Source organism: Kickxella alabastrina (assembly GCF_025024165.1).
Source record: "Kickxella alabastrina strain RSA 675 chromosome Unknown BX661scaffold_3, whole genome shotgun sequence".
Taxonomy (NCBI): domain Eukaryota; kingdom Fungi; phylum Kickxellomycota; class Kickxellomycetes; order Kickxellales; family Kickxellaceae; genus Kickxella; species Kickxella alabastrina.
In genome coordinates, this window is record NW_026251474.1 from 247,526 (window position 1) to 275,263 (window position 27,738).

Consider the following 27,738-nt stretch of genomic DNA (forward strand, 5'->3'; position numbering starts at 1 on the left):
CACCTCACTTTCAAACACGCACCTCTTTACGCTTAACGCATAGCCGCATTACACACACTCGCACAGACATACACATACTACTCGCCAACTAACTGCTTATATATATTTGACTAAACTAAAGAACTAAACAAGCATGAGCGTCGACGAGCCGCAGGTCCACAGACGTCCGCCCAAGAGCGCATCGGCGCTGCAGGCGACACCAAGCAAAGAGCCCGCGCTTCATCCCCCACCGGCCCCACGCGCAGCGATAGCCGCGGAGTCAGCGCCCTGGTGCGCAATTCATCCAATATGCGTTTGGGGCAATCGTTTTTCTGTCTTTCCTCACGCGGTACTGGAAGATCTGGGACCCCGCTCAGGTGGTCTTTGATGAAGTGCACTTTGGAAAGTTTGCCAGCTACTATTTGCGGCGGCAGTACTACTTTGACGTGCATCCGCCGCTGGCCAAAATGATGATTGCATTGGGCGGGTGGCTGGTCGGATACGACGGGCACTTTTTGTTTGAGAAGATTGGAATGGACTATGTGAGCAATGGGGTTCCATACATTATGCTGCGCGGATGGGTTGCGATCTTTGGCTTTGCGCTGCCGCCATTGGTGTATATGATCATGGCTGAGTCCGGGTACTCCGTGATGGCGTCCCTGTTGGCTGGAATTCTGGTGACCTTTGACAACGCATTGGTTACGCAGGGTCGGCTGATCCTCCTGGACAACATCATGATTTTCTTCATGCTGGCCGCTGTCTACGCGTACATCAAGTTCTTCAAGCTCCGATACAAGCCCTTTGGCGCCCAGTGGTGGACCTGGCTTTTGGCCACAGGCGCAATGCTCGGCTGTGTAGTTTCATGCAAGCTCGTTGGTCTCTTCACTATCACGCTGATTGGCTCCGCTGTCATTTACGATCTCTGGCGGATCATCGATATCCGCCGTGGCACTACCATGACCCAATTCGCCCACCACTTTATCGCCCGCGCTGTCGCCCTCATCGCAGTGCCGTTTGCCGTCTACCTGGCCTTCTTCTACATGCACTTTGCCGTGCTGACGAATACTGGTACCGGCGACGTCTACCATACGCCAAAGTTCCAGATGCAGCTCAAGGACAACTTTATGACCAAGTCCTCCTTTGACGTGCACTACGGCGATCGCATCACGTTCAAGCACCGCGAAACCAACGTCTACCTTGAGTCGTCGGAGGCCAGGTACCCACTGCGCTACGAGGACAAGCGCATCAGCAGCCAGGGACAGCAGGTGACAGGCGCGAAGAAGCTCAGTGACAACGGATTCTGGACCATTAAGCCTGCGCGCGACTACACCGAGTTTACAGAGTTCCTGCAGCGTCGGCGCGCCGGCGAGGAGACACCCGAGGAGCTGGAGCGGTGGCGCGTAGTGAACACCGATATTGTGCACCTGCAGCATGTCACTACCGGCACATATCTGCGCACCCACGATGTCGCGTCGCCCATGACGCCGACTAACATGGAGTTCACCACGATGCTGCTTAATTCCACGCTGGAGGAGAATGCCCCAGAGATATACGAGGACACGCTGTGGGAGCTGATGATCGACGGCACCAGTGATAATTCGACGCAGCTGCGCACCAGCTCGTCGTTCGTGCGGCTGGTTAGCAAGAAACATGGGGTCAGCATGTGGACACACAAGAAGGCGCTGCCTGAGTGGGGCCATGGGAACCAGGAGATCAACGGCAACAAGAAACCCGATGAGAAGAGCAACCTGTGGACGGTGACGCAGATACACGGGCGCAAGACGTCGATGAGAGAAGGCGGAGATGGTGAAGAGGGTGGAGCCAATGGGGTTCATGGCTAAATTCGCCGAGCTGCAGGGGCTGATGATCAAGCATAATAATGCTCTGACTACCGTGCACCATTCCAGTCAACGCCGTTGAGCTGGCCATTCTTGACCCGTGGTATTTCCTTCTGGACGAACGCAGCTGAGCGCAAGCAGATCTACTTGCTGGGTAACCCCGTTGGCTGGTGGCTTTCAGACATTGCCCTTGTGGTATATGCCGTTGTTATGGTTGCCTTGGAGCTGGCCAATCGGCGTAATGAGGAGATTGTTGATGGGGTTGTTTCTCGTCATATGGCGAGATCCACTGGGTTTATCACTTTTGCATGGATCATCCATTACTTTCCCTTTTTCCTCATGGGCCGTTCACTCTTTTTGCATCACTTTTTGCCCGCGTCGATCTTTGGATACATGGTACTCGCGAGCTGCTTCCAATTCTTCTGTGTCCACGATTATCAGCGCTTTGCCCTGCGTAATTGGGGAGGTAGGGCGAGAGCGTTTATGCCGTCAGTAACTGCTTTGGTGGTTTTCCTCGCGATTGTTGTTGTGCAGATTGTGACTTTTGAGTATTTTGCCCCGTTGACTTATGGAACTCCGTTGACTGTCGAGCAGGTTAATGCCAGGAGATGGCTTAGCAGTTATGATTTACAATTCCAAAAGTAAAATCAGAAAATGAAAAGTTTTACTTTTTTTACTTTTGTTTGAATATAATTATCCTGGTTCTATCCGTTAAAATTCACATTAGGTCGGTTATGTGTAACTTATTTTTTTATGTGTACCAGGTATATATGGTAAGTGCATGCAGCGCCGGCATATTATTTCTTATGCCTTTTTATTTATTTGTTTTGGTTGGGTTATGGTGAACAGTTAATTTAATTGGCTATTAATTATTTTTTGCTGAGTTGCATATAATTCACAGCGCCACTTTTATTTTATTATTTTGGAATACTGGTGGCTGAGTTATTTTCATTCCGGGCAAGCACATGGAGCAGGAATATATTGACGACAAGCAACATGAATTGGCAACCAACTCTGACAGCAACTGTGAAAATAGCAAACTCGATATATCTTTTTTACTTTAATTTTTAGTGTAGGCCAAGCGCAGGGTTGAATTCACATGTATTAAGCAAATTATTTCTTTTTCTTTTTATTAAATTTCAATGAAAAAATATATAGTTGCCCTTTGAGCTTGCTATTGAAATTGTTATTATAGCTGTCAAACTAAAACTTTTTTTAGAGTCTGTTTGCTTTTCAAGCAAACGATGTACTGACATTATCAATTCTTTGTTGATTTTTTTAAACAAATGGTATTCTCAGACCAAACGCAACTTTGACTGTCGAATAGCAGAACTCAGAGAACACTCAAGGTATATATATTTTAAATTTTTGCTTATTTTTATTTAACTAAATTTAATACATTATCCAAAAATGAACATCAACATTGTTGCACAGACTGAAGATATGGAATGGATGTTGAGGAATCACGAGCAGGTTTCCACCTGCGTGCCGATTGATAGGACACTAATTGGATCATGCAGGCGTAAATTAGGGAGCATTACATTGACGCCCAAACATGCTCCCCATTTTGCAATGTACACCGTGAGTGTAACACACAAAACCACAACATTGACTTGCCAAGATACCGGTCTGCTCGCAGAATATCCAGTTTCACCAACGGAGCGCACAATTGAAAATGTGCACAACAAAGGCGACAAGATATATATATATAAGATGAGCCGGCCCTAGTAGTATTTTAGAAACATCAGTATAAAACCTTTTATAAAATCACCCTACTTTTACCACTAGACAGTAGTGCTCCTCACATCACCCTCTTATTGTAACAACATTGTCTAAGTTGTTTTTAAAAAGTAATCAATATATCGAGTAGTATTTTGATAAATAGTTAATTATTATAATATTATATAACACAATTGTTGTTGCTAAAAAGAAAAGCTATTAAATGGGGAGTATTAAACTGACAAAATCAATGGATTTTTTACGACCACTTCATGCCAATAAAGCCCGACTGTCTGCGGTTGACAACAACAATGTTGCCATCAGATTGGCCTGGGGTGCAGCGGCAGGCGCTGGGTCGGCAACGGGAGCGGCAAGGGCAATGGTGGCAAAGAGAGTGAAGACAAGGGCGGAAATGGTGAACTTCATTGTAGTTGGTAATTTGTGGATGGCGAGGGTAAATACGAAATGTTGTGTTTTGGTTGGGCTTGGTTAAATTAATTGATATGGCTGTGGATAATGTTTTAAAGTCAAAATAACAGGGAACGTTGTTCTTTTTATATCCTGTGTCGATGCCAACAAAACTCTTACAAATATGCAAAGGTTCTGGTGGCTCAAATTAAAAAATTCAATTATATTGTATTTCCCTTTATATTTTCATAATGTCTGCATGTAAACTATTATCTCGCGTACCTGCCCAAAGGGAAACTCGTGGCGATGGGCAGATTGCATGCTCTGATTATGCATTCTGTATTGTGTATTGTTGAATTTTAAGGGTGCGAACCTCATTTATTTGCATTGTACAATGATATGCGAACAAAACTTTTCAATTGAGCATATTTCCAAAGTCTGCGTATATTTTATTATCCAGTGGCCTTTTATTTTTGAAATGACAAATGTGTGTCACTTGCAGCATTTCACACAAAATTTGAAATGGCCACTGACCTTCCACGTTGAAATGATGTTCAAAACCATAATTTCTTGATAAAAGAACTGGCAATCAGACCCACCTTTGCTACATCTAATAACAATGTGCTCATTATTTTCTTATTTTGCAATTACATTATTTATTTGTCGCCGCTTAATCGCCCGATTGCGCGCCAATTGACGGTTTATTTTTGTACCAACTAGACTATAACGGTTGGGTTTGTACAAAATCATTGATATGCAAATAAAATACACACAAAGTGATCCATTGTAAGGGGTGTTGTTTGGGTACTCGTTCGGTGTTTTCTTATTTTTCACTTAATCCATTCCGAAATAATATTCAATTTTCATAACAAAGTGGGTACACTTCTTTCTGTTATAGCTGCGTCAACAAAAAAAGCCATTCCGAGAATATAATCGATTAAAAGGTCAACTAAAAACATTTACACATAATAATTACCAAGATATCACGACATAAGCAAATTGTTACTCCGGTATGCACCAAATACAAGCTTAACGAGCACGATGGAAGCAAACATGTAACTTTTTATAACTATAATTTAGGGATAAATTAAATTAAATGAAATTCTAAGCAAAATTATACATTTTTCTTTTTACATTGCAAAACGCTGACATGTGCAATCGAATATTCGAAATTTTCTTATTCTAAAAAGGTGTAGAGTCGTCTAAACATTGCACGTTTTATTTTTTGCTTTGGTTAAAAAAAGTTGTATTTTATTGTAAAAAGCAAGCGGTTAATGGTTTCTTTTTTACCTTCTTTTTTTAGCACCCAATGCAGGGAGAAAATGAAATAAAAAGGTGCATTGGGAGTTTCTATAAAAGTTCGGCCAAATTCTTTCACTCACAAATAATCCTTTTTTTCGCCTCCCCACTCTGCTTGCACCATTTTCACCACTACTTTTGACAATCCATTAATACCTTTTTCTCTTCTTGAGAGTTTTTATTTATTTTCCATGACTTTTATTAAACGCGCTAGTAAGCGAATTGGCTTTACTGTTCTCATTACCCTTGCGTCACTGTACACTGTCCACCATTTGATGATAGTCAACCAGTCACAATCACAGTCGCTAAGCTCCGGAGCCACCGCCGCCGTTGACGAGGCGGCCAGGCAACTGGGTGCTCTCAACATTGCTCAGGACCCGCTGGATGGTGCACTGGCCAATGAAGCCGGCTACCGTCTCAGAAGGCAGCCGTTATTCTCAAGCGCGAGCCACCAAGGGCAAAAAACAGATGCTTAGGCGGGCAACAGCAGATGAAATGAAGAGCTTCAAGGCCAACCAGCCTACGCTATTCCAACTAAAAGAGTTTGCTGACGGCGTTGCACCCAAGCGTCTTATATTTATCGGTGATATCCACGGGTGCCTAACGGAGCTTAACTTGCTTTTGGAGAAGGTCAAATTTACGCCGGGCGAGGACCAGGTTGTCATGGTCGGCGACCTGGTGGCCAAGGGACCAGAGTCCGTTGGCGTTGTGCGCAGGGCGCGCAAAATTGGAGCCTGGTGCGTGCGCGGCAATCACGATGACCCGGTCATCAGATGGCGCGAGTTCCTCGACGGCCCGGGAATGGGTGTTTCGGTGACCGAGCTCACGGCCATGGAGAAGGCTGGCAGCCTGCCATACCCGGACTTTCAGATTACAGCTAAGCCGCACTTTGAAATTGCGCGCAAGTTGTCGCCGACTGACTTTACCTTCATGTCCAAGTTCCCTACCATTCTGGCACTGCCAGAGCCATTCTCGGAATGGGTGGTTGCTCATGGCGGTCTGGATCCATCACAGGCCATCTCTAAGCAAAACCAAGACGACGTCATGACCGTGCGTAACATTGAAAACTCCAAGCTGACCAGTGAGAAGGACGTCGGCATGGCATGGTTCGAGGTGTGGGCTGCCAAGATGAAGCTGCTCAATCCTTCGGCAGAAGGCTCGTCCAGTGGGGTAACGAGTTACGACCAGGAGCTTGTAAAGAAGGTTATCTATGGTCACGATGCCAGCCGTGCCCTGCAAATCAACGAATACACGAAGGGTTTGGACAGTCGGTGTGTCTATGGGGGTGAGTTGACAGCGTTTATTCTTCCTGGTGAAGAGCTGGTCTCCGTCAAGTGTTCCAACTATGAAGAGAGCAGCGGGACCAAAGACCGTCGCCGCAACCTGCATAAACGTGGTGGGAATAATAGCTTGAATCAAGGGAAAGGCCGCAAAGGAAGCATGTACAAGAAGCGCTCTAAGCAACTGGGTGGACCAAATACAGTTGACATGTAGTAGTATCCGCAGCCTTTGCAGCCTGAGGCACAGGATACTCGCAAAACTCCGCTTAGCAGGTTTAAAAAACGCTGTTGTAGGCAGGGCTAAATTCTATAAGATAGTCATTACGTCAAGCCCAGGCCTTTATTTTATGCCCTGAAACGGAGCTCATTTATTTTTTCTTCCATATTTGCAACTGCATTATATCTATCTTTATTGGCTTTTTATTTAATAAAATCATGTACTTTTAAACGTTTTTGGGTGTATTTGTACAACTTTGGTGGCATTACGCACGTATTGACGTGCCGTTGCATGCTTGACATTTTGCAAAAAAATCAAGATCATTTAATCCACTGATCAACAAATAATATTTGGGGGCATGCGAAAAAAAATTGGAAACTCGAAAACCATCAGGCCTGGGTCACAAGTTTTTTTTTGCTTCTTTGCATCACTCAGCTCTCCAATTGTTCAATTCCATTTTTTTTACACAACACTAACTCTATCAGAAATGTCGACAGAGGTAGCCGAACTAAAGCGCATATACATCGGCGGCTTCACGCAGACCGTAACAGACGCCGATATCCGCGGACGGTTCACGTCCTTTGGTCAGGTGGACTCGGTAGACCTGCCGTCTGAATCAGCCAACGGGGCAGGCCGCGGCTTTGGGTTTGTCAACATTCAGATCACGCCATCTCAATGGCACCGCTGTGCCAGCATCTACACGGGTGCCAAGTGGAAGGGCGGAAAGCTAAAGATCGAAGAGGCCAAGGAAGACTATAAGACGCGGATGCAGCGCGAGCGCGAGCAAATAGCCGACAAACCTGAGGTCCCCGTGTGGGCGATTAAAAAGAGAAATACGTTGACGTCGAGATCTACCAGGCAAGATGGCAGAGAACATGGATCTGGTCACGGCAAAGAATGTTGAGCGGTACCCCGGATGGTCCAAGGGAAGGTACAATCGGCCCGTATTCAAGTTTGCAATGCTCAAGGACAACGGCAAACAATTCACGTATGATCCTGTCAAGTACAAGAATAACTTTGAGAAGCTTTTCGGCTCGGTAAGGCCCAAGAACTGGAAGGATCTGCAGTGGGAGTACAGCGAGGAGCAGGCCAAGGAAGATTTCGAGCAGGCCAAGCAGCTGCCCCAGGCTATCGTTGAGCGCAACGACGCTGTGGCCGAGAGACTCAGCAAGAGACAGCGCCTGGAGGCGGATTCCCAGAGAGTGCAGGAGAGGCTGAAGGCCCTGGCGATGGGCCAGCAGAGTGCATCAACGGATGTGGAATCTTTGATGACATGCGTGTTGATCTGGACGGCGGGTTTGCCGACGACAGCGATATTGAGGGCCTGGATGCTGACGAGAAGGTTGAGCTAAGCATGGCAGCGTTCGAGGACGCTGAAGAGATCGCGTCCCTGGTTGCCAGCGCGTCATCCAAATCCAACCCTGAACTGTTGGCCAAGCTCTCCAGCGGTGTCTTTGACTCGGACTCGGAGGACGATTGGAGGAGCCGATTGAGATCGAGAAGGAGCTCAGGCGGAGGCCGAGGAGCAGAGCGAGACACCTGTTGCTTTGCCGTGGAAGCCAAAGCCGGTGAGTATGTGGCGCCTTCGTTTGCGTATGTAGCACCTTCGTTTGCGTATGTGGCACCTTCATTTGTTGAGCATGTGGCGCCTTCTGCTGAGATATCGAGCTGGCAAAGGAGCGCCAGCGCACGCAGATATCCTTAAAAGAATGCTCGGAGGATCCAAAGCGGCTGTTGAGTATGCGCCAAAGGCCGCCGTGGCGTTCGATTCGGAGGACGAGGATGATTCTGTTTCGCAGGGCGCTCCTCAGGATGGCGCAGGAAAGAAGTCGGCCAGCAGCAAGAAGCAGGCCAGCGAGAGCGAGAGCGCATCTTCGGACGACAGCGACCCCAGCAGCGACTCTGGTTCTGGCAATGACAACGACTCGTCGTCTGGATTGGGGGTCGGGTTCGGGTGCGGGGCCTGGCAAGGATGATGGCAGCTCCGATGACGACTCTGACTCTGATACCGGCAATGACTCCAGCTCCAATGACGATGATGACAGCTCGGATGATGAAGACTCCAAGGACGTACAGTCCAACGCTATGGAGGTCGACGACGATTCCAAGACCGAAAACAAGCCCAGCAGCCTCTTTGGCGGTAGCAGCGGCATCGGCGGCGGTCTCTTTGGCGCGTTATCAGGCGGGTTCAAATTCACCGAGGCTCTTGGGCTCGAAGCTGACGAGCCTTCGGCCATGGCCCTGGATTCGCAGGACGAGGACGAGGCCCCGATCACCGGCGGCGCGCGGCTGCCGGGCGGTCCAATCGAGCGCAACCTCAATGCCAACCGGCTGCCCATGTTTTTCCCTGACACTGACGCCATGACTTTCAGGCGCCCTGAGCCCGTGTTCCAGCGGCAAAAGACCGAGGATGAGCTGGAGGCCGATCTGGAGAGCGCACGCAGCGAGCTGACCAGGGAGTACAAGGCACAGCACCGCTCAACTGTGCGCAAGACCAACAAGATGCGTGAGAACCGGAGGCCCAGGGGCACACCGCAAAACTGATATGCCTGAAATTGTTTTTTCTCACGCTACTCCTATATACACATACAAAAATGGAACTTTTAACTTGGTTCAAGTGGCATGTGACTTTTATAAATACGCCGATGTATTGTTCGTGCATTGCTTGTAAATTATATACGGGGCACATGGGCGTGGGAAAAAGTAGAACAAAATAACTGTCGCAAATGTTATTATTGCACTCTGTCTGGCCACGAGCCCCAGGGCTGAAGTTGTCAAAAAATTGCAATAAAACCTGCAACAAAAACTGTTACTTTGGCGCCCGCTTCTTTGTCGACCATTCTCATTCTCATTTAAGGCTCTCGTTTTTTATATTGCCATTTGCTCTCTAACATTTTTCCAAACACAATCGATAGCCAAGACAAGACAAGTATGCCAAACGACAACACCAAGGGCGAGCTTGGTATGCACTGTGACGCAGGGCTCAGCCGCAGCCAGCGCACCACGCTGCTCTTCTCCGTCCATGACAAGGTGGGCGCGCTCGACGAGTGTCTATGCGCACTCAAGAAAGCGCAAGTCTCCATGACACGCATCGAGTCTCGTCCCAGCAAGTCGGTTGAGCCTGGGTACGACTTTTTCGTCGACATTGAGGCGCACACCAAGGATAAGGTCATGCAAGTGATCGACGAGATCAAGCGCGTCGACATTGTCCGCGACGTCTCGTACATCGGCAGCCTAGAGGAGAAGGAGGCTGATGCCGTGCCGTGGTTTCCGCGCAAAATCAGTGACCTCGATACGTTTTCTGACAAGGTGCTGGAGATGGGAGAGGAGCTGTCGTCGGACCACCCGGGTGCTAGCGACCCGGTGTACCGCAAGCGCCGGCTGGAGATTGTGCAGAAGGCCAAGGAGTACCGCACCGGCCAGCCGCTTCCCCACATTGATTATACCGAGCAGGAGCGGGAGACCTGGCGGCAAGTGTACACCAAGTTGCGCGAAATGCACCCTAAATACGCATGCCGCGAGTTCCTCCATGTGTTTCCACTCTTGGAGCAGAACTGTGGCTACGGGCCAGACAACATTCCGCAGATCGATGCCATTTCGCGGTTCCTCAAGGACTGCACTGGCTTTACGCTGCGCCCGGTCATGGGCCTGCTGACGCCGCGCGACTTTTTAAACAGCCTGGCCTTCCGCGTCTTCCACTCGACGCAGTACATCCGCCATCATTCCCGACCAACCTACACGCCGGAGCCCGATTGCTGCCACGAGCTGCTCGGCCACGTGCCGCTGTTCGCCGACCCCAACTTCGCCGAGCTGGCGCAGGAGATCGGCCTGGCATCTCTGGGCGCCTCAGACGAGGACATCCAAAGGCTGGCGACCATCTTTTGGTTTACCGCTGAGTTTGGTCTTTGCCGCGAAGGCGCAGATGTCCGTGCGTACGGCGCTGGGCTGCTGAGCTCGTTTGGCGAGCTGGAGTACGCACTGACAGAAAAGCCTGAGCACCAGTCGTTTAACCCCTCACTGACATCTTCACAAAAGTACCCGATTACAGAGTACCAGCCCGTGTACTTTGTAGCCGACAGCTTCCGCGATGCTACTAACAAGATGCGTGAGTTTAATTCGACCATGCACCGCCCGTTCCAGGTGCGCTATAACCCGTACACGCAGTCCGTCGAGGTGCTGGACTCCAAGGACAAGGTCCAGCACCTCGCCCAGTCCATCCGCAACGAAATGCAGCTGCTGGCCAACGCGCTCGAGCTAGTGTAAGCTCTTCAATTACTTTTCAAATAGTTTGTTTAGTACTACCTTTTCCACTTCAATTTATATATATATTTTTGTTTAAGCGGTTATTTTCTCGCACTGGCAATTGACTTGCGCGCGCCCAGAATAATCAGAAGCTTGACGGCATACGAGAACAGGGCCTCCTTGGACATGAACAGGATCGATGCGGTGAGCACTGACTGCACCAGCTTGCTCTCGATGCCCTTGTACAAGCCAGCAATGCCTTCTTGAGCGATGACCTTGCGCAGACCGTCAGCCAACGACGAGTAGCGCTCGTTCTCGTTCTTAGACTGTTTCAGCTGCATCCGCGACTTGATCAAAATGTACGGGTATGTGACGCTGGTGGCGCATAGCTTGGAGATAGCGCCGAGAACAAAAAAGTCCAATGACCCAAGCCTGCGCACTCGTTCAACACGGTTCTTCAGCTGCTCGAACGCCGTATACTGGATAATCGGGTTGATGACCAGGATCAGGGCCGGGATCAAGCCCTGCCACAGCGACAAAAAGCCGTCCTCCTTGATAATCTCGGCAAACGCCTGCAGCGTTGACGGCGACTCATTCCTGTTACCGCTTTCGCCAGTATTGTCGTCCTGCTGTTGCAGCTTCTTCTGCTTGACTGTCAGCCTGGTGTTGACTACCCATATGGGGTTGGTGATGATGCAAGTCATGGCTCCAGCGACGGCGCCTGAAACCATGCTCTCCACCGTGCTCATGCTCTTGCGCTGCGACGCGCGTTCAAAGGCCGCCTTGACAGCCTCAAAGAAATAGTAGTACACGCCGTTGGTCACGGCTGCGCCAAAGATGGCGGACTCGAGGCCGGAAAAGAGCCCTGCGACTCCCTCTGTGGCAATGATTTTGCGCAGGGCGTCCATATTACCCGTGTAGGACGTCGAGTCCTTGGTGTTGCGTTGCACCTGCAGTCGGGTGCCCACGGTTATCAGCGGGTATGTTGCTGCCATGGAGATGATGCCTCCGCCGGCGCCGGCAAGCGCATGTGCCACATTGTCAGACATCTTTTCTTTGAAATAGGTAAGTGGTGGAATAAGGAATATAAATGTACAGGAAGCGAGAGAGGATTAGAGCGAGAAAGATGTTGAATATTTTAATAGTGTTGCGATGGATGAACAAATGCACTTTTTGCATCCAGGCCTTTTGCCTCCTTTATTTATACGACGGCTTTTCAAAAAAAATCACACTTTCATTCACTGAAATGTTCTTGTGTGTGCGCCTTGCGCCTGCATGGCATCTGAAAGTGCATTTTAAGCTTCCTATCTTTACTAAGTCGCTTGCTACCATGGCGTGTGACCAAAGATACGTCCAAAAACAGAAGTGCTTTTTTCTTTTAATTATCCTCGGAGCTCTCTAATTGTGGACCTTCTATGGCCCCGGGACCTTTAGATTCTGCAAACGCCGCCCTAAGCGCTGACAGCTTTTTTCAACTTTTTTCAATCCACATGGCCAGATCTCGAGACTCTCGTCATCATCGCACGTGAAACACGCCAAATTTCAATTTGAATTTCGACCTTGATTTGATTAAAAATGCGATTGAGATTAATCGGCATTTTTTTCTGACATTTTGCCTCCTTGTTTATCTCTTGCCTTTTTCTCGATTTTCAGTCGCTGAGCGCAGGCTAAAAGAGTAGCTAAAATAAAGTTGAATTCGGTCGGTTGGTATGCCTTGCCTTGCCCTGCCTTGGCATTTCAATTCCAATTTCTCTTCACGATCGCTTTCTAATTAGACTTGCCTCCATAAAATTACCTTTTCTTATATCAACTTTTCTCCACCCCTCTTGTCTCGAGAAAATAAAACGGCAGTCCCCCCACTCATCATGTTCTGTCGCAGTTTCTTTGGATCGCAGCTTTCGTCCATCAGCAACCTGCTCGGTCGCCAAACCGCCCTCTCATCGACCACAGGTGTGGCCATGAGCGCACAGCGGCAGCTCCTGCACAGTAGCAGCGCGCACCTCAACCAGGCGCCCTACATTATTCCCCAGCCGCAATACGAGCAGCCGATGATTAAGCCAGAGGAGAAGCGGCCAAACGTGATGAAGGTGATCGAGCGCGAGGCGCTGGCCAGAGCAGATGTTGACGGGCGTTCCAAGCTATTTATCCGCCGTGCGGCACCCAAGGCTCGGCTGTGTGCCGGTGATGTTGTTTTTGTTGAGACGCAGAATAGTATGAGCGATCCGGCGGCTACCACGAGCTTCACCGGCGTGTGCATTGCTATTTACCGGCGTGGTATTGACACGTCGTTTATTCTGCGCAATGTCGTGCAGAAGATTGGCGTTGAGATGCGGTTTATGGCGTATTCGCCGTTGGTAAAGAGGATTGAGATCCTGCAGAAGGGTGAAGGCTTCAGGAGAGCTAAGCTGTTTTACTTGAGGGAGAACCCTGGAAAGACCTTCCAGCTCAAAGCGCTCAAGAAGATGGCGCAGTCGGCAGCGACCGCAAAGAAACACTAGATTTACTTTTGTTGTTTTAATTGGTACTTAAAAAAGATGTGAACAAAGAAATCATGTTTTTTTATTTCAAGATACATTGCGTGTTCGGAATCTTTACAGACCATCCATGACAGTAGTGATGTGGTGTGGCGGCGACCAAAGAAAATATGCAAGACAAGATTTAAAAAAAATATTGCAAGCAACTTGGACAACGTACACTTTTTTCCTTTTCCTTTTCTTTTTCTTTTTGTGTTCAAGTTTCGCACAAAGAAATAAAAATGCAAGTATGCAAGGCTTTGCCTCTCTTTCTTTCTCTTCTTCTTTCAACTTCAACTTTCGCTTTCGCCCTTCCCCCCCTTCTATCTCACATTAGTCATACAAAAAGAAAATAAAGCGAGCGAAACGAATATGACAAAGATAGAATTGATAATCGCACGACATGGCGAAACATCAGCCAACGCCCGCGGGGTCCTGCAAGGCAGCCGGCTCAACTTCCCGCTCAACGACTTGGGCCGCAAGCAAGCCAACGCCCTAGCCGAGGGCATGAAGAGCACGAAAATCGACTGGATAGTGACCTCCAAGCTCGAGCGAGCAATCGAAACGCGCGCTACGTAGCCCAATACCATCCGGACGTACCCTTCACCTGCGACGAGCGGCTCAACGAGATATCCTGGGGTATTCTTGACGGTGTTGACTTTAAAACCGCCAACCCGACGCTCAAGCCCATCGTCCAGCGGTGGATTTCGGGAGACTTTGATGCCAAAATACCCGAGGGCGACTCCGCCAACGAGTGCAAGGAGCGAATCCTCCATGCATTCGCGGACATCCTCAGGGAGGCCAAGGCGAAGCAGTATGAGCGCGTGTTGGTATGCATTCATGGCCGCATTATGCGCGTCATCATGTCTGCATTGGTGGATAGGGATTTGCGTACTATGGAAAGGTTTACGCACACGAATTGCTGCTACCATCAGATTAAAGTCAACATTGGAGATGGTGGTGATTCAGCGGCGCCTAATCCTAGAGAGCTGGTGTTCGAGACCGTGCGCATTGACGTTCGCGACCATCTGGCCAACTTGCCGGTCCAGAACCGCGAACAGAGGCAGGTTGCCGAGGGTGTTGGAAATCTTTAGACTGTGGTGTTTTTTCTTTTGTGAATCCAGATTTGGTCTGGTTTGTCAAGGTTTGGTCCGAACTTTTTTTTAAATAAAAAAGAATATTTTTTCTCAATTGAAAATTAAGCTTTCACTGGATAAAATCTTTCGTTTATATCACCAAAATCGTAATCCAAGTGGATCACAATACTAAATAATGCAGGGCGCTCACATTCTAAACTGTGGCTGAACGCCGCGCCTCATTATCCAGCCACCAAAAATAAAAAGAACGTACAAAAACCCGGTTAGACTGCCAATTAAAATTCTATTTTTATCACCACTACCGAACTGAAAAAAACGATTTCCTTTAAGCTAAAAAAACATAAAAGAACATTGGGCGATATTCAAATATTATTATTTTTGTTTAGAATAAAATAGCGTTAAGCATTTGCACGATCAGCAGTCTTGCTAAAAATTATTTATTTCGACACGGAGAAATCGCATGCTGGAAAGGAAAGCTTCCGGAGGCATTTGTATTTATATTTATATTTTTGGCAAAACCGCGCTAGAAAAAAAATAATTTGTGAATAGCTGGCATGAAATTTTTTTTGCGTCATTTACACTGCACGCTTTTTTTATTTATAAAACGGCTGAAACATTCTCCCGGGCATGACCCAATATTTTGAACTTTTTTCTTTCTTTTTATTTTTGTATCATCACTCGCTCTTTTTTTCTTTTCCCACTACTTATTTAACGCAATGCTCGGCAAATACATTCTCTCAAGGTTCAAGCGCAGCCTATCTAGGAGCATACGACCCGCCACCAGATTACCCGGCATGGTATCGGTAACCTCAGAGCCCATAGCCTCTATCGCAACATTTCCTGTGCAGCAGTCGCCCAGTATTGCATCCATAGATTCGCAATGCACGCTTGTTGACACAGGGAATATGGGCGGCTACAGCGTGCAGACCCGCAGCAGGACGCCAGGTGGCCGTTCACACAGCCAGTTCACTATTGGGCCTAGACGCATAATCACATGCTAGTGTGTATTTGCACTTCTGTCTGCTTGTACAATCTTTTGTTTATTTCAATGTTTTTTATCACCTGCTTTTTACGTTTGTATATTTTTCAAAGTTCGGCTAGAAAATACACTTTTTACAATCGATGACTATGGCAATGTCAATTAGAACGACAACAATATCAACATCTAATAACTAATATTTCTATTTTTGGTGGTCATTCAAAAACAAAAATTGTTTTATTTGCAGCATTGGTAGAATTGAGACAATAAGCATAAAATACTCCGAATACGAATACAGTTGGCTGCTTCTAGGCCAAGTGTCATAAGACATTTTCATGCGAGATTTCAAAGTCCGTGTCGGGCCCGACCAATGATAAATTAACCCGATCAAAAACGATAAAAGTGAAGCTTGGTCTTTTTGTTTTCTTTTGTCTTCAAGGCTTGGACATTGTCTCTTGAGGAGGTGGGCTGATCTTGGTTTGAGTTGACCCTTTTGGATACAATCAATCAGTCGAGAAAAAATAATTGTGAATTCAGACACCTGATAAAAGGAATGGTGGTATGACGGGATTCACCAGGCTTTTCGTAGCTTTTTCTTTTGGAGTGGGCTGACGCGAAGCTTCGGACACCCATCTATTTTATTTTACTACTAAAAGAGAGAGGGTGAAGATAATGTGGGGGGTGGGGTGGATGGTGCCACCTTTTTGAAAAGTAGGTTTTTTTTGCGATCCGCGCCTTCTCAAAAAAGGTTATTTAATAATCTTTCGGTTCATCTTGTCCATTTTTTCAATCTTTATCTGTCTTTTTTTCCCCCTTTTATTTTCCATACTCGAAAATAAAAGCCTTCCTCTGTTTATTTTCTTTATTCTACACCCAATTACCTTGCCGAATTCATAGACACAAATGTTTTCGCGACTGCACAGGAGCAAAAACCACGGCACACGCATAGCCCGTACACTGTAAGTTACCACCACCACCACCAAGTTTATTTATTCTTCTACAACCAAGTGCGGAATGTTTACAAAAAGTGGTTTTTTCTCTCTCGAAATTCATTAAATTACAAGCGAATTCCCCCAGCAACTATGCTATTGTATGTAGCATCAGCCGGTGCTACTCCACTGTGCCGCCCAAAGCGCTCTCGCCGACATCGTCAGGATATTCGCTTATAGGCTGCATCGGCGTCGCAGCAGTGACCGGAGCCGCCGGTCTATACCTAGGCACGCAACTATCGGAGCGCAAACAGCCACAGACTCCGAGTGGCGCCGCGCTGGGCAGCGAGGTCAATGGACTCCAGGCACCGGCATCCATCCCAAACACAGACTACGAGAACGAGCCCAAACCTGGCTACTACACAGAAGACGATAAGCCAATGCACGAGCGCATGGAGTGCTTCGTGCTTGATCTGCAGGATCGGCTGGTTACAGCGCTGGAGTCGCTAGAGCCGTCGAAAAAGTTTTTGCGCGACCGGTGGCAGCGCGAGGACGGGAAGGGCTATGGGATCTCATGTGTGCTGCAGGACGGAGTGGTATACGAGAAGGCTGGAGTCAATGTCAGCGTGATTGAAGGCACGTTGACCGCCGGGCAGCTTAAATCCATGCGCGATCGCAATCCGCAGACAGCGCAAAAACTCGATGTCGGTGAGGAGTATGATTTCCGCGTCGCCGGAGTCTCCGTCGTCGTCCATCCGCGCAACCCGTATGCGCCGACGGCGCACAAAAACTACCGGCGCTTCGAGTTATATAGGAAGAGCGATAAGGCGGCAGGCCCGGTGATGGCGTGGTTCGGCGGCGGCGCCGATCTGACGCCGGCGTATTTATTCGAGGACGACGTCAGGTATTTCCACCAAACACTGAAGCATGCCTGCGACGCCCAGACACGGCGTACTATCCGCGGTTCAAGGCCTGGTGCGACAGGTACTTTACTAACATTCACCGCAACGAGACCCGCGGCGTCGGCGGCATCTTCTTTGACGATCTGAGGATAAGGCGCCCGAGCAGCTGTTTAGGTTTGCTTATGACTCAGGAACTCGTTTATCCGCGCGTACGTGCCCATTGTGGCCAGGCGCATGGCAATGCCGTATTCGGTGCGTGAGCGGAACTGGCAGTTGCTCCGCCGCGGCCATTACGCCGAGTTCAATTTGGTGTATGACCGTGGCACCAAGTTCGGTTTGATGACGCCCGGTGCGCGCATTGAATCCATATTGATGTCGTTGCCGCTGACGGCGCGCTGGGAATACATGAACAAGCCAGATCCTGGCTCACCAGAGGACAGCTGCTGCAGGCAGTCCGTACGACAACCGAATGGGCCAAGTAGGACGGATATGACAATGCTTATATTATAATATATTTTCCAAAAAAAATTCTTGCATGCAGTACAGCTACGAGAACAGCTTGCTGTACATCTGCTTCTCCCTCTTCTCGCGCTCCTGGATGGCCTTCTCGACGAGAGCAAGTTCATTGCTGATAGCCTTATCCTGCGAATCCAGCTTCTTCGCCTCGATCAAATCCTCCCTGGCCTTCTCAAACGCCTTGATCTGGCGCCGGGCAGCGCCCCTACGGTAAAGCGCCTTCGTGCGATCCTTATCCGTGATCTCCTTATCCGTGTACTCCAGAATAATAGTGCAGTCATTAACAGCCTCTGCAAACTTTGCTAACTTCAAGTAGCACATGGCGCGGTTGAGCAGAATGGGCACCTTGAGGGTGATGAACTGCGGGCGCAGCTTATCCTCGGGTCATTTTCCTCGTCGAAAATCGGGATTTCGCGCAGGTAGCGCAGACCCTTGGTGTACTTGGTGATGGCCGTGTCCAGGTCGCCCTTTTTGAACGCATCATTGCCCTCGCCTTCATCTTCTGGCCAATAGAGACCAGGGTCTCGGGCGAGATACCGTCGGCCTCCTCGGGGATGTCGTAGTCCTCGGGGTCCTCGGGGACGCCATCCAGGGGCGTGCACCCGTCATCCTCGCCCTGCTTCAACTCACCGCAGTCGACAATAACCACGTCCTTCAGGGGCTTGTCCCCGGACGCTGTGGGCTGGGCCTCAATAGCGCGCACCACATGCCTACCCTTCAGCACCTGCCCAAACACCACATGCTTGTTGTCCAAGTGTGGGGTCTTAACCGTAGTAATGAAGAACTGCGACCCATTAGTGTTCGGACCAGCATTCGCCATGCTGAGAAGGAACGGGCGCTCGTGGTTATAGGGGAAGGCCTCGTCTTCGAACTTCTCGCCGTAGATGCTTTCTCCACCGGTGCCGTTGCCTGCGGTGAAGTCTCCGCCCTGAATCATGAAGTCCTTGATCACCCGGTGGAACCCACTGCCCTTGTAGCTCAGGGGCTTGCCTGATTGGCCTTGGCCCTTCTCACCCGTGCATAATGCCCGGAAGTTCTCTGCTGTCCTGGGCACTTTGTCCGCGTACAACTCCATGACGACGCGGCCGGCGGGGACGTCGCCGATTGAAATGTCAAAAAACACTCGCGGGTTCTCGCTGTTGATCATGCTGACAACCATCTTTGTTTTATCTGCTGGTATTATTGATTTGCGTTTTGTGTTAGTGTGTTGGTGAAAAAAAGTGAAGAAAACAAATGGTCGAAGTGATGGCTCAAGAGAAAAATAGAAAATATATGATTTTTTCTTTCTTGTTCGCACGACAAGCCAAAAGAAGTTGGGCTTTTATATACACAATCGCATTCGGTTTATGTTTTGGAACCTCGCAGAAAACCACAGAAAAAAATAAGCAAGCCATTTTGCAAATACAAACCGTAAAGAGGGGAAAAAGGAATAGGGGAGGACCGAAAAGAAAGAAGAAAGATTGCGATTAACCGCTATGAAATCAGATCAAATTTCCACCAAAACTAATTATTTAACTGGCTTTCTAGTTCATCTCATCCCGAAACTGCGGCTCCATGGCGTGCGCAACCAAACGAGAATACTCATCCTCGTACTCGCGCATCAGCACCTCCACCTCCTCGTTCATAACATCAGGAGTCTCGGGCTGCAGCGAAAAGTTCTTAATTCTGGTGCGCAAAAAATCACGATAATTCCTGGCGAAGATCCAGTACCCCCGGTCCTCCACCCCGAGCCGCTCCTCAAACTCCTCCTCGAGCAACAAGTCCTCGATAAAATAATAATAAAACTCGTGGCGCTGCACGCGACTAGCAGCCCTTTGGTAAGTCGAGGCGATCTTGGCGCTTAGCCAATGTGGCGGCTTGCGCGCATTAACGCGGTAAAACTCACAGCCGCTGGATGCCCGCACATGCTGGACAAAGGGGGGGTCCAAGCGTGATTTAATCTTTGGCGGAATCCACGCTGGATTGCCCAGGACCCCGGGACATAGGAGGGGCCGCGCGAGACCGACGGCTCGACGGAAAAAGCACCCGGCACCAGGCCGCCATCCCACAAGAACGGATTTCCCGCATTGACTGCCCGCGTGAGCTCCACAATTTCCCTGCCCAGCCGCTGCTCCCTGAGCCGCCGCCGCTCCACCTCTATTTCTTCTTCTTACTGTCCTCGTCGGCAATCCTCTGCAGAAGATGTGGCGGCACTGAGAACGCCCTTAGATCAAGCGGAATCCAGTATGCGCGGTGCGGCTGGTGGATCTGCGATGACCTAGGTCGGACATCGCGGATCAGCTTGCAGGACTGCGTCGGGTGATGGAACTCATACACCTGCTGCATCACATCCTTGAGCCACCCCGTGCGACCATACGCCAGGTCCCCGATGTACTTTTGCTGGTCTGCGGATCCCGCCAGAGCCCCCCTCATCGTTAGGAGTGCCCATTGGGCGTCGCTCAGCTGGGATTGTGTCTGTTTGGCGAGGTTTGTCTTTTGTTGTGGTGGTAGCGCTCGCGGATCCATGACCGCAGGTATGTTTGCTCAATGGGGTCTGTGAATTTCTGGGCGTGGCGTAGTAGTTGACGGTAGCTGCTCAGTATGCGCTGGCGGTGCTCGGGTCGTCGGAAAAACGGCAGGCGTGGCCGAAATATGCTGCTGAAAACCATGCTTAAAGTTTAGTAATTTTTGGAATTGAGCGGTAATTATTTTGTTGCTAATTGCCGAGAGAAATGGAAAAAGGTAGAGATATTATATACATAGTTGGAGAGGGAGGAGATAAAAAGAACAAAACTAAACGGCGACAAAGCCAGACATCCATATTCAAAACATTCTGTTGATCTTGATCATGATCACAGTTACCAAGCTTTTTTTTTCTTCCTACTAATATTTTTCCTTCTTTTTTCCCCCCTCTGCTGTTTGTGTTGGTTGATTTATTTTTTAGGCACCAGCATCATTCATTCGTTCACTTACATCTCTTGTCTTTCGTTGTAATATCGCGTACTTGTTCATATCTTTATACTTTTTTCACATTATAACACGCCAAAGTAAACCCTCTTTTTGCGCTGTCAACAACCTAAACATTTTATTTACCAAACCAAACTATTTTTACAAGCCATGGCGTTCCTAGATGATGATTTTGTTATGACCATCAACGATGATGACGAGGTGCCCGATCTTGAAACTCTCAACGACGAGTCCGACATCGAGCCGCAAACCAAAAAGCGCAAATCAGACAACAAATCCAAGCGCACAAAGACCGGCGAACCCAACACCACCGATGACATTGCTCCCATTGCCAAGGGTTTTGTGATTGATCTCGAGGCTGATGGACTGGACTCTGTATCGCAGACTTTGGACTTTACCCTGGCCAGGGCTTCTTTGAAGAGGCGCAATAACCCGGGACTGTACTCGTCCTTGGATGACAAGATTGCTGCCACTAGACGTGCCGCGAAGATTGCCAAAAAGTTTGCTGCGAGCGCCCAGCCTGAGGTAGAGGAGAAGGAGGCCGAGAAGTCTGAGGAGGAGGATGAGGAAGACGATGATAAGATGAGTGTGTCGGACGAGGATGCTCAGGAGGATGTCTCTGGCTCGGATGCAGATTCGGAGGAGATCGGCTCTGAAATTGAAAGCGATGAAGCTGAGGAAGAATCAGGTGATGAGGAAGCATCGGGTGATGAGGAAGAGACCGACTCTGACAAGGAGCAGGGCGCACAGGCAGTGGCAGCAACGGCAGATGAAGAGCTCGTGGATGACAGCGAAATATCCAACTCTTCCTCCGAATCAGAGTCCGAATCCGAAGTCGAAACGGGCAGCGAGGGCGAAAACAGCGACAGCGAGTCCGAGGTCGACGAAATGGAGGAGGCGCGCAAGCGTGCATACTTTGCACCGCAAGATGAAACCACGGCCTCCGACATCCCTGACTCCTTCACGCTGATGAACCTGTCGAGGCCAATCATGAAGGGCATCACCAAGCTTGGCTTCGCGCAGCCCACCCCCATCCAGGCACGCACAATCCCTGTGGCGCTCCTCGGGAAGGATGTTTGCGGTGGCGCTCAGACTGGCTCGGGCAAGACCGCAGCGTTCCTCGTTCCCGTTCTCGAACGGCTGCTGTATCGGCCAAGAAGGTGCCGGCAACGCGCGTGCTCATTCTGTGTCCGACACGTGAGCTGGCCATCCAGTGCCATAACGTGGGGTCGCAGTTGGCTGGGTTCACGGATATCACCACATGCCTTTGCGTCGGTGGTCTGTCGCTCAAGGGCCAGGAGATGGAGCTGCGCCAGCGACCCGACATTGTCATTGCCACGCCCGGTCGTCTCATTGATCACTTGCGCAACAGCCAGTCGTTCCACCTCGACCAGATCGAGATCCTGATCATGGACGAGGCCGATCGCATGCTGGAGGACGGTTTTGAGGATGAGCTGACCGAAATCATCAAGGCGTGCCCGAAGAAGCGCCAGACCATGCTGTTCTCCGCCACTATGACGGATAACGTCGACAAGCTCATCCGCGTGTCGCTGAACAAGCCCGTCCGCGTGCAGATCGATCCGCCAAAGTCTGCGGCCAAGAACCTCGTGCAGGAGTTTGTCCGTGTCAGGTCCAACAGGGACGAGGACCGCACCGCACTGCTGGCTGCCCTGTGCAAGAGACACTTTAAGAAAAAGTGCATTGTGTTTTTCCGCTCCAAGGCTGCCGCCCACCAAATGAAGATTATTTTTGGGCTGATGGGTCTGCGCGCGGCTGAGCTGCACGGCAACCTGTCGCAGGAGGGCCGCCTGCAGGCCCTGGAGCAGTTCCGCGATGGCCATGTGGACTACCTGATGGCCACGGATCTGGCTGCCCGCGGTCTCGACGTCAAGGGTGTCGAAACCGTCATTAACTATACGATGCCCAATCAGTTCCCCCAGTATCTCCACAGAGTGGGTCGTACAGCTCGTGCCGGCCGCACTGGTCGTGCGATCACCTTGATTGGCGAAACCGACAGGAAGATGCTCAAGTTAGCTGTCAAGCACTCGTCCAAGGACCACATTAAGCAGCGTGTGGTGCCCAATGAGACACTCAACAAGTACCGCGCCAAGGTCGATGACCTGGCCCCACAGGTCAAGAGCATTGTTGACGAGGAGCGTGAGGAGAAGATGTTCAAGGATGCCGATATGCAGATGACCAAGGCCTCCAACTTGCTCAACCACAAGACTGAGATTCAGAGCCGCCCGCGCCGCACATGGTTCCAGACCGAAAAGGATCGCAATGAGGCCAAGAAGGCATCCAAAAACGAGTATCTGAACAAGAACAAAAAGAGAACCAAGGAATAGCTTTTTTTATTTCACCCGCCTCCCCCCTTTTCATTTATTCAAATAACATCATCCCAACAGAAAAAAATACGATCTTAAGCCTTGTTCACACCCTGGAGCTCCATCTGCAGCTTGAATATTTCAACGCTCTTCTTCTCCTGGTCCTTGGTCAACTGCTCGATGCGCTGGTCAGCGCGGCTGATTTCATCACGGATGAACTCCAGGCGCTTCTCAACATTGGCTCCGGCCTCAGCCTTCTCCTGCAAAACAAGCACAGGGCCAATCATCTTGTAAACACGCGCGCTGTCATCCAGGATTTTAAACTCCTTGTCCACAAGCTCGTTCTCCTGTAGCTGGGACTCGAGCTTTTGGCGGTTTCCTACAAGCGTAGCTATCTCGCTCTGCACTGACTGCAGGGCCATTGTTTGTGCCTCGAGGGCTTTGCGTTGTTCTGCTGACATGTTGCTTTTATTTATTTATTTATTTTAGCGCCTGGTTATGTTTGAATTTAAATAATTAAATAATTATAAAAGAAAAAGCACGATGTATTTAATATATCAGGACAAATAGTTGGACGGGCTCGGCAAATAAAAAGAGCACCACCCAGCGAGGAAAAAAAAATTTGGCAATGTTTTCCGTGCACCAAAACTAGATCAGCTCATGGGCCAGTCTCACGTGAGCCTGGATTAGGTATCCAAATAAATCCAACATTTGCATGCAATTATAATACAACCCATTTATTATTTGAATAGTTATAAAAAGTAAAATGATATTAGTAAAGTATTGCAATCAGTTTAATGCAATTTTGTTCAATGATTCTCCAAAAATATTGCTCGCTGACGAGAACAGCCACTTCTCACAGTTTGTCTAACTGGCCTGATTAAGTTTCATGCTCTCAACTATAATCTATTGTTACATTTAAATGTGTTTAATATTACTCATTTGTTTAAAATTTTAATCTCCAATATTTATTGTTTATTTGGTTCGTTATAAATATAATTATTTGACACAAGAAAGAAACTCGAAATCAAAAACACACACTATTCAGTTGTTCGAGGATAAGTGAAGCCCGAGATCGGGATCATATTCTCCTTGATCGAGCGCGCCGAGACGAATCTCTGAAGCAGTGCGGGCTTCCCGGCTTATCATTTGTTCCCGAAGCGCGCGACCCACCAAAGGGTGTTGTCCAACAACGGCTCCCGTGCACTTATCGTTAATGTAAAAGTTACCTGCCGTGTGTAACAACCTAGTGCTGGCCTCAACAGTAGCCAAGCGATCCTCGGCAAAAATAGCACCGGTCAGCCGTACGGCGTGGTCTCACCAATGGTCTCAATGATATCCTCGAACTGCGCATCCTCGTATACGTGGACGGTGAGGACAGGGCCAAAGATCTCATCCTTCATCAGCTTGTTGTGCGGATCCGTGGTTAAAACAATAGTGGGGCGGATATAGAAACCCTCAGAATCGCTGAATTGCCCGCCGGCAATGATCTCGCAGTCATCAGAGTTGCGCGCGTACTCGATAAAGTTTGTGATTTTGTCGTAGGCCGCCTGGTTAATGACGGGGCCCATGAAGTTGGTGGGATCGGTGATGGGCCCCTGCTTGATCGACTCGGTGCCGGAGACAAGTTGCTGGCGGAACTCGGGCCACATACTGCGAGCCACATAGAGACGCGAGCATGCCGAGCATTTTTGACCTTGGAACTCGAATGCACCGCGGATAGTGCTGTTGACAGCGTGCTCCAGGTTGGCCGATGGATGCACCAGGTGATAGTTCTTGCCACCGGTCTCGCCACGATGCGCGGGTAGCTCTTGTATTGGTCAATATTGGCCGCAATCTGCTTCCACATGTTCTTGAACACAAATGTGCTGCCAGTGAAATGCAGAGAGGCGAAATCCTTGTGCTCAAACACCTGTTTGGTCATGGCGGCAGGCTCACCGGGCACAAACTGGATAACGCCGTCGGGGACTCCGGCCTCGCGCATAATATCATAGGCGACGTAGTTGGACAGGACGGCGCCATTAGAGGGCTTCCACAGAACCGTGTTGCCCATCAGGGCGGGGGCTGCGGCCAGATTGACGCCGATGGCTGTAAAGTTAAAGGGGGACACGGCGTAGACGAAGCCCTCCAGGGGGCGGTACTCGACGCGGTTCCACACGCCCGGGCTGCTGAACGGCGGCTGCTGGGCGTAGATCTCCGACGAGTACTTTACGTTGAAGCGCAAAAAGTCCACGGTCTCCGTGGCGGCGTCGATCTCTGCCTGCCAGATGTTCTTTCCCTGGCCGAGCATCGACGCAGCCATCAGGCGGTAGCGATGCTTGGTGGCCAGGAGATCGGCGGCGCGCAAGAAAATAGCCTGTCGGTCGTAAATGGGCATGGACTCCCATTTGCTTTTGGCTGCCAGAGCGCCCTCGATGGCCTCGGCGATTTCCCTGGTGCCGGCGTTCTCGTAAGTGCAGAGCACTTGTGATTTTTTGCTTGGGTTGACTTGCTCTTGCACTGAGCCTGTGCGCACTTCGCGGCCGTTGATCACCAGTGGAATGTGGTGGGTCTTGGAGCTGAGCTCGGCGACGGCGGCCATGAGTTGCTCTTGCTCGGCGCTGCCCGGCGTGTAGTCCTTTGTGGGCTCGTTTTTGATTTCGGGAAGCCGGAAAGTGGCCAGTTGGGGCACCCGGATGCCGCTGTAGAGCCTGGCCGAGGCGGAGCGCAGGGCCGTGCTGGCAGCGAGCTTGCGGTTGATTCTGAGCATTTTTCGTGATAGTGAGAATAGAAGAGAAAAAGGTAGGAGAAACCGAAAGAATCAGAATAATAAAAAGAATGGGGGCGGTGGTTAAGAACAGACCAGAGCAGAGCAGAAAAGCATCAATTTATGCGTTTCTCTCGATGGCGTCAGGCGGCTTATGCTTCCGCTTCTGCTTCGCTGACCCTTGTCCCGATAAAAAAGGATTATGCACGGGGCTACAGCTTAAAGCAGCAACAAAAGCTTATGATGTAATTTTTTTTAAAAAAACCGTTGAGCTCTGCTATTCCACAACATTCGGAAAAATACAACAATTGCACATATCACGCACACGGTCAAGCCTAATTGAATCTATTTATACTATAATAAAAGAAAAGAACGAGGCTACAAATATGCTTGAAACCGATATCCTTCCCTGAGATTGACTAGCAATCCAAAGTGTTTAGAAACTAGTGGCAATAGGCCACTATGGTTGACGATATTAATCAGTTCGCTGCCACTTTTGAAGAGAAGAGGCAGGGGCAGATGGATTCTTGTGGACACGCTTGGTCTTTGGCTTTGGCTTTGGCTTTGGCTTGGCTTGGGCTTGGGCTTGGACTTGGACTTGGGCAAAGTCTCGGGTGTCGCTGTAGACTCGGCTTCAGTCGACTCTGACGATGCCTTTTTGGCGCGAGAAACGGGTTTCGAAAACCCCCGCTTAAAAATCTGGGCTTTCGCTATAAATTTCTGGAAATTCCAAAATCCATTTTTAATAGTGTATTTGCATTTGCATTTGTTTATGTTTAAAAAAGAGAGATCGGCTGCTTTGGCTTGAGAAAATCCAGTTCTCACTGCAAAAAAGAATGAAGAGGCATACTATGAAGTCATTCTGCAGAAAGCACTCAGACCCAAGCCCAAGCCCAACCTCGCAGATCCCGTTCCTCCCGATTTATTTTGGTCTACTCTACTCGCCGTCGACCGAGGTCTTGGTCTCCTCAGAAACAACGCTGGGATCAATGCCGAGCTGGTGCATCTTAACAGCCAGCTCAAACAGGTAATCGTAGCACTCGGCCATGGTCTTCGCCTTCTCCCACGTCTCGCCCCAAATGTAAACGCCATGGCGCCTCACCAGCACCGCGCACGTGTCCGGGTACCTCTCCATGGCGTCGGCCATCCTGCGGGTCAAATTCTCCTCCTCGGCGGTGTTCTCAACAATCGGCACCCGCAGGGTATCGAAGAAGCTCAGGCTCTGGCCCGAGTTGCCGCGCCTGATCCCCTTGATCATCTCCTGATGGCTGATGGAAAACTCGCTCTTGTACAGCATAGTGACAAGCACGGCGTTCTGCGAGTGCGTGTGGATGCAGGCGCCGGCGCCGCGCATGCTGTATGCGTTGTAGAAGAGAGGCGTGCAGGCCGATGGTTTGATGGGCGGCGGTGGGGAGCGAAGCACTTGGCGGGTGGACAGCTCGAGGACAAAGAGGTCGGTTGGCTCGATGCGCTCCTTCTGGACGCCTGAGGGGGCGACGTAGACGTGGGTGTTGCGGCGGATGCTGATGCCGCCGCCGGTGCCTGTGACCCAGCCGTGGTTGTAGAATTGGCGGCAGAGTTCCGGGATCAGGTTTGCCGGGTGCTGCGCGTCTGTTGAGACAACCAGCTGCGTGTTCTCACTGTCGTGTTGCTCACACATTGATGGGAAAAGTAATAGATATAATAGAGCGTGTAAAAAGGGGGTAGGGATTACAAGAGAAGAGATGCGGTGTGGGCTGTACTATGCTGTGCTGTGCTGTGCGATAACCCAGGAAATATTCAGCTTCCTTTAAATATTTTTGGG

General features: G+C 49.5%; 13 protein-coding genes across 13 annotated transcripts; 7 read left to right on the forward strand and 6 right to left on the reverse strand.

The window, feature by feature from the left end:
- The first annotated feature begins 5,344 nt into the window (after positions 1-5,344).
- BX661DRAFT_177335 (Metallo-dependent phosphatase-like protein) lies at positions 5,345-6,824 on the forward strand. Its single transcript, XM_051534604.1, has 2 exons — positions 5,345-5,657; positions 5,686-6,824. The coding sequence occupies exons 1-2, from the start codon at positions 5,435-5,437 to the stop codon at positions 6,735-6,737; spliced, it is 1,275 nt and encodes a 424-aa protein (XP_051394059.1). The 5' UTR covers positions 5,345-5,434; the 3' UTR covers positions 6,738-6,824.
- A 248-nt stretch (positions 6,825-7,072) lies between these two features.
- Positions 7,073-9,563, forward strand: BX661DRAFT_177336 (uncharacterized protein). Its single transcript, XM_051534605.1, has 5 exons — positions 7,073-7,551; positions 7,604-7,942; positions 7,984-8,354; positions 8,449-8,683; positions 8,712-9,563. Exons 1-5 carry the CDS (start codon positions 7,228-7,230, stop codon positions 9,282-9,284), a joined length of 1,842 nt encoding a protein of 613 aa, XP_051394060.1. The 5' UTR covers positions 7,073-7,227; the 3' UTR covers positions 9,285-9,563.
- Positions 9,564-11,081, forward strand: BX661DRAFT_177337 (Biopterin-dependent aromatic amino acid hydroxylase-domain-containing protein). Its single transcript, XM_051534606.1, has one exon. It carries the CDS (start codon positions 9,672-9,674, stop codon positions 11,001-11,003), a length of 1,332 nt encoding a protein of 443 aa, XP_051394061.1. The 5' UTR covers positions 9,564-9,671; the 3' UTR covers positions 11,004-11,081.
- Positions 11,082-12,157, reverse strand: BX661DRAFT_177338 (mitochondrial carrier domain-containing protein; the record flags this gene model as incomplete). The annotated part of the gene is made up of 1 exon (XM_051534607.1): positions 11,082-12,157. The coding sequence occupies exon 1, from the start codon at positions 12,029-12,031 to the stop codon at positions 11,084-11,086; it is 948 nt and encodes a 315-aa protein (XP_051394062.1). The 5' UTR covers positions 12,032-12,157.
- A 461-nt stretch (positions 12,158-12,618) lies between these two features.
- BX661DRAFT_177340 (translation protein SH3-like domain-containing protein) lies at positions 12,619-13,532 on the forward strand. Its single transcript, XM_051534608.1, has one exon. It carries the CDS (start codon positions 12,848-12,850, stop codon positions 13,478-13,480), a length of 633 nt encoding a protein of 210 aa, XP_051394063.1. The 5' UTR covers positions 12,619-12,847; the 3' UTR covers positions 13,481-13,532.
- Positions 13,533-13,867: 335 nt separating this feature from the next.
- Positions 13,868-14,589, forward strand: BX661DRAFT_196193 (histidine phosphatase superfamily; the record flags this gene model as incomplete). Its single annotated transcript, XM_051538033.1, has 2 exons — positions 13,868-14,029; positions 14,125-14,589. 2 exons carry the CDS (start codon positions 13,868-13,870, stop codon positions 14,587-14,589), a joined length of 627 nt encoding a protein of 208 aa, XP_051394064.1.
- Positions 14,590-16,254: 1,665 nt separating this feature from the next.
- On the forward strand, positions 16,255-17,843 carry BX661DRAFT_216926 (Coproporphyrinogen III oxidase). The gene is made up of 2 exons (XM_051538770.1): positions 16,255-16,530; positions 16,676-17,843. Exons 1-2 carry the CDS (start codon positions 16,475-16,477, stop codon positions 17,547-17,549), a joined length of 930 nt encoding a protein of 309 aa, XP_051394065.1. The 5' UTR covers positions 16,255-16,474; the 3' UTR covers positions 17,550-17,843.
- Positions 17,622-19,065, reverse strand: BX661DRAFT_216934 (peptidyl-prolyl cis-trans isomerase D; the record flags this gene model as incomplete). Its single annotated transcript, XM_051538771.1, has 3 exons — positions 17,622-18,220; positions 18,280-18,417; positions 18,456-19,065. 3 exons carry the CDS (start codon positions 19,063-19,065, stop codon positions 17,949-17,951), a joined length of 1,020 nt encoding a protein of 339 aa, XP_051394066.1. The 3' UTR covers positions 17,622-17,948.
- Positions 19,066-19,441: 376 nt separating this feature from the next.
- On the reverse strand, positions 19,442-20,566 carry BX661DRAFT_196196 (uncharacterized protein; the record flags this gene model as incomplete). The annotated part of the gene is made up of 4 exons (XM_051538034.1): positions 19,442-19,808; positions 19,892-19,988; positions 20,072-20,355; positions 20,427-20,566. 4 exons carry the CDS (start codon positions 20,564-20,566, stop codon positions 19,442-19,444), a joined length of 888 nt encoding a protein of 295 aa, XP_051394067.1.
- Positions 20,567-20,678: 112 nt separating this feature from the next.
- Positions 20,679-23,210, forward strand: BX661DRAFT_177345 (P-loop containing nucleoside triphosphate hydrolase protein; the record flags this gene model as incomplete). Its single annotated transcript, XM_051534609.1, has 2 exons — positions 20,679-21,992; positions 22,022-23,210. Exons 1-2 carry the CDS (start codon positions 21,015-21,017, stop codon positions 23,207-23,209), a joined length of 2,166 nt encoding a protein of 721 aa, XP_051394068.1. The 5' UTR covers positions 20,679-21,014.
- On the reverse strand, positions 23,194-23,863 carry BX661DRAFT_177347 (Prefoldin). Its single transcript, XM_051534610.1, has one exon. The coding sequence runs from the start codon at positions 23,647-23,649 to the stop codon at positions 23,284-23,286; it is 366 nt and encodes a 121-aa protein (XP_051394069.1). The 5' UTR covers positions 23,650-23,863; the 3' UTR covers positions 23,194-23,283.
- Positions 23,864-24,147: 284 nt separating this feature from the next.
- BX661DRAFT_177348 (1-pyrroline-5-carboxylate dehydrogenase) lies at positions 24,148-26,043 on the reverse strand. Its single transcript, XM_051534611.1, has 4 exons — positions 25,050-26,043; positions 24,497-24,996; positions 24,362-24,440; positions 24,148-24,321 (listed from the first exon to the last, which is right to left on the reverse strand). Exons 1-4 carry the CDS (start codon positions 25,935-25,937, stop codon positions 24,229-24,231), a joined length of 1,560 nt encoding a protein of 519 aa, XP_051394070.1. The 5' UTR covers positions 25,938-26,043; the 3' UTR covers positions 24,148-24,228.
- Positions 26,044-26,694: 651 nt separating this feature from the next.
- BX661DRAFT_177349 (putative methylthioribulose-1-phosphate dehydratase) lies at positions 26,695-27,692 on the reverse strand. The gene has a single exon (XM_051534612.1). It carries the CDS (start codon positions 27,592-27,594, stop codon positions 26,872-26,874), a length of 723 nt encoding a protein of 240 aa, XP_051394071.1. The 5' UTR covers positions 27,595-27,692; the 3' UTR covers positions 26,695-26,871.
- Positions 27,693-27,738: the final 46 nt, after the last annotated feature.